The sequence below is a fragment of the Phaseolus vulgaris genome, chromosome 2 (genome assembly GCF_051622355.1).
Source record: "Phaseolus vulgaris cultivar YP4 chromosome 2, ASM5162235v1, whole genome shotgun sequence".
NCBI lineage: Eukaryota > Viridiplantae > Streptophyta > Magnoliopsida > Fabales > Fabaceae > Phaseolus > Phaseolus vulgaris.
This window is the reverse complement of record NC_143499.1, coordinates 41,109,068-41,113,385: the sequence shown is the minus strand read 5'-3', so window position 1 is coordinate 41,113,385 and position 4,318 is coordinate 41,109,068. Positions and strand designations below refer to the sequence as shown.

General features: G+C 34.5%; 1 protein-coding gene across 1 annotated transcript; it reads left to right on the top strand.

Moving 5' to 3' along the window:
* Positions 1 to 893: 893 nt before the first annotated feature.
* On the top strand, positions 894 to 3,252 carry LOC137812091 (transmembrane protein, putative (Protein of unknown function, DUF538)). Its single transcript, XM_068613986.2, has 2 exons — positions 894 to 1,409; positions 2,934 to 3,252. Exons 1-2 carry the CDS (start codon positions 942 to 944, stop codon positions 2,976 to 2,978), a joined length of 513 nt encoding a protein of 170 aa, XP_068470087.1. The 5' UTR covers positions 894 to 941; the 3' UTR covers positions 2,979 to 3,252.
* Positions 3,253 to 4,318: the final 1,066 nt, after the last annotated feature.

Genomic DNA, 4,318 nt, shown 5'->3' with positions numbered 1-4,318 from the left:
CATAATGGTAGAGAGAAGAAGAGTAAGGAGTAGAGAGAAGAAGAGTAAGGAGTGGAGTGAAGAAAAGAAAAATTAGGTTAAAATATATTATATTTTAAGAATATTTGTCTCATCTAAGGAGAGCACATGGTAATTATTGGGATGCTGAAATAATTGTCCAAGAAATAAAGAATAGTTTAAAAAATAAGTAGAAATAAAAAAGTTTGAACCATAAAGATGAAATCAAGAAAATTCAACGTCTATAAATCTCCCTCTCAGACGCAGTTTTACTCCAAACCGACAAATATTTCTCGCTTGTTTCACGTATTGCAACATGCACTACTAAAACTTTGCAATTTTTTCAAACTTTAAAACTTACAATATTACTTATGTAACTTTAAGCCAACATATACTTTGGATTATGTTTGAATTTTTGTTTGGAATTTCCAAAAACTCAATTTGAAAAAAAAATAAAATTTTATACCCATGTTAAGTTATTCTCAACATTACTGTTACGTTGCACTTGAAAAGTCAGTTTTGTAAAAGAAAGAATATATAATTACTTTTACAAGCTCAAATTCCAAACTTATGTTTAAGTTTTTTTTAATCCAAACATGAATCATGCGTTGAAACACAAAATTTATAATGTAATTTGAAAAGAATTGTTTGACAACTTTAAACAAAAATTGCATTATTTAATTACGGCGATGAGTTATTTATTTAAATAATATGGCTGAATCGTCTAAATAGTAGACATTAAATATGGTATATTTTATAGTTATAAAGATTAGTTATTTTATTAATATATTTTGGTAAAAACAACAGTTGGGAATTATAGATAGGGGTTGTTGTTGGTGTTTAAAATTGAAACGGAGTCTCTTCCGGGGAGTTAGAAAGAGCAGAGAATCGTAACTCCGCCGGTCACTGCAATCTCTCTCTGTCTCTCTCTACCGGTTGCAGGTATGGCAAAAAGATTATCCCACGCGCTCCTCATGGCAGTGATCGCTCTGTTCTGGGCGCGTGCATGCACGGCGAAGGAGAGCGTGTACGAGGTGCTCCCCAAGTTTGGGCTCCCCAGTGGTCTGTTACCGGACTCCGTCACCGATTACACGCTGGACGAGGAGGGTCAATTCGCCGTCGCTTTGGCGAAGCCCTGCTACATACAGTTCGAGTACCTGGTGTACTACGAAAAAAAAATCACCGGCAAACTCAGCTATGGCTCCATCACGAATCTGAAGGGCATCCAGGTGCAGCGCCTTCTCCTCTGGTTCAACGTCGACGAGATCAGGGTCGATTTGCCCCCTTCCAGCAACATCTACTTCCAGGTTGGCATCATCAACAAGAAACTCAGCGTTGACCAGTTCAAGACCGTTCATTCCTGCCGCAAATCACTCTCCTCCTCTTCCCCTTGCGCTCAACGCCGAATTAAGGTTCTTTTTTCTTCTTTCAACCCTCCTTTTTTCCGGAACTCTGGATTAGCTTTAATTGGATGTTGTTTTCTCCCCTCTGTTGGGCTCTTATTGGTTTCATGAGATGTATGTGATCAAATTCAGCGTTTATAATTGGGTGTGTGTTTAATAGATGTGTATATCCACATGGTTAGGCTTTTCATCTCAGGTCCAGGGAAAGATTAGGAGATATCAGTTAAGGTTGTGTTTGGTAAAAACATAAGTTAGCTTAAACCTCTCCAACTGTGACTTCTTAACATTAAATCAAGTTTTTGCATAATGTTACCATTGGAGTGCTCCAGACTGTATTCCACGGGTAACAATATTACCATTGTAGAAGAACTCAAAGGAAATCAAATTGGGTGGTCCATTGTGAGATGTTAACAACTCAAAATGAGTTCTGCTGGAGAAAAATGTGAGTTCTAAAATGAGATAGATGTTGATAAAATTGGTTAATATATATTGAATGACATACAATAATATATAATATATTAATTATTTTCATAATCTGTTACGAGTATTGCTGCTAGCTTTTCTATTGTAGATACAAATTAAATATTTAATGTAGTATTATATGAAAATAAACTAGAAGATTCGAAAATATGTGTGTTTCAAACAAATCTATTCTGGTCAAACGTGTTTGTATGTTTTTGGAGTAACTTACCAAACAGACTTCAACCCTTTAAATGGGATTCTGTATCTTAACTGCAGGGTTACCCAAAAAATAAAACTAAACTGGTATTTTAGAAGGTGTGGGAATTGTCTCAATGCAGTCTATGTACGCCCTATGGGCAATACAAGGAACCGTGAAACGAATCTATTTGATAGTGGTACAACATTGAACAATACTGTTGGGAAAGGCTCCAGTTGCCCTTCCATAGTTCCTTGTCTTATAAGCAGTTTCTGCTTATATTAATCGCTCCTTAATTTCTGAGGCAGCCTCTAATTATGCCGACAAGGGGAAGTAATGGTACAGATTATAGAGTTCTGTTCTGTCTCCTGGGTCAACTTTGAATACATAGTAACTCTTGAAATATTAGGACTCCTCAATCCTTATAGTCTCTCATGATATGCCCAAAAGGCTCACGAGGGTGCATATTGGATCTCTAGTTTGGGTTCAATCTGGTGGCACATGTCCAATAACTTTTACATCAGGAATGGTCTGTGTGTAATGCAGGGTGTTATATGTCATGAATTGAACCTCTGCTAAATGCTTAAGCCTTTGCTAACCTCTGTGTCTGAGGGTAAACACTATTGATCATACCATCTGATATGAGTATTGTTTCTAGCTTTTCAATAATCTGTTACCTTTGTAAATGAACAATCAACCTCTCAAAACAAAACTACGTTTCTCCACAAATTTGTTGGTATGGTCGTATAACTTAATATTATCTGCATCTTATTTTCCCTGCATATTTCCTGCTCCCTTTTAGTCTTGGTATTTTTTTTTCTTAAGCAGTCAGAAAAACTAACTAGTATAAATCTTTTGCAATTTTGTACTTGCAGCTTCCTGCTCCAGTAGATGAAATTCCAATGCTTCTCACGGAGTAGATCCCGTTTCACACGTATGGCATAATAGAACGAAGTTTTAAGATGTTACTGTGCCTCCATTACTGAGTATGGTTGCTATGTGTTATTTCTCACGGGAGACTCTTATGAAAATATATTATGTACATATTTAAGTTGAGACTTAAACTTCAAGTCTGTTGCAGAAGTTTCTGTTTCTGATCACATTTAAACGTGCTTAATAATGAATGGCAATGTCGGGTCTTGCAAAAATAACAGCTTTTTGCATGCTATCCCTGCATCACCTTGTCACCCTGAATTATTTTCTACGTGATCTTTTTCTATGTGGGTTGAATGATTACTTTCCCGACTTGCTAGGGATTGAACATAATCTAAACCACTGTAACGTCATCATCTTTATCAAGTGTTTCCTTGAAGTTTAATACGTAATGAGTAATATGATATACTAATTGTGGCATGCTTCTTTTGACTGCATGATGACACACACACAATTTTTGGTCAGGATGCTACTACTATTGTATCTTTTCATATTTAAAAGAATGCAAATCCATCTTTCTCACTGTTTACAAATCTGAAGAATAAAATGATCATATTTGTATCGCAAAATAGAAGAAAATGATAAAATAAAAAGGAAAAAAAAAATGATTACCTTAAGTAAGTTGTAAGCAAAGTTAAAAATATAGCTTTCGCGTCTTGCACCATTTGACGTGATTTTAGATCCAGACTTACAGAATTAACCTGTGCCAAAAAACAAATCTTGTGGATCATAGCGAAATTCTAGTTTCAATCAACAAAATTTAATTTCCGAACGAGGAATACTAACTTCAGATCTTCTGCCATTTTATGGGAACAACAATTACACTACTATTTTAGGTTTAAGATATTTGGAACTAAATTACAACAAGCCTATTTTAATTCTCTGTAGGAAAAATCAATCAAATGAGCTATAATCTGATTTTACTAAAGTTAATTTATGAATTTTCAATAAATATGTACTTTACAAACTTCTTTTCTACGGTTTTGATTATGTTGCGACAATTTTATTGTTCGGACAAGGGTTAATTCCATTTTGAGGTCCTTCTAAATTATTTTTTGTATGATTATATCTCAACTTTGGTGAATGCATTGGAGAAAACGTAGATCAAGTTCCCTATATCTTCATTTTTAAGTTATTTAATAAAATGATAAGTAAATGCTTTTTTCTTTAAATTATAAAATGTGTCTATTACATCATATAACATCGACTCATCTCACTCTCCAATAGGGTACAAGTAATTCCAATTGAGTGCAGAATAATTTTTTTAACCCAATTTAATTATAATTGAGTTATCTGGTTGAATAATTAAAAAAATCATTCAAGTGCT

Excerpts from the sequence above, each read along its gene's own strand:
- LOC137812091 (XM_068613986.2), top strand. The coding sequence starts at position 942 with ATGGCAAAAAGATTATCCCACGCGCTCCTCATGGCAGTGATCGCTCTG. Across the intron at positions 1,410-2,933 it reads GCGCTCAACGCCGAATTAAG|CTTCCTGCTCCAGTAGATGA; the intron begins GTTCTTTTTTCT and ends TTGTACTTGCAG.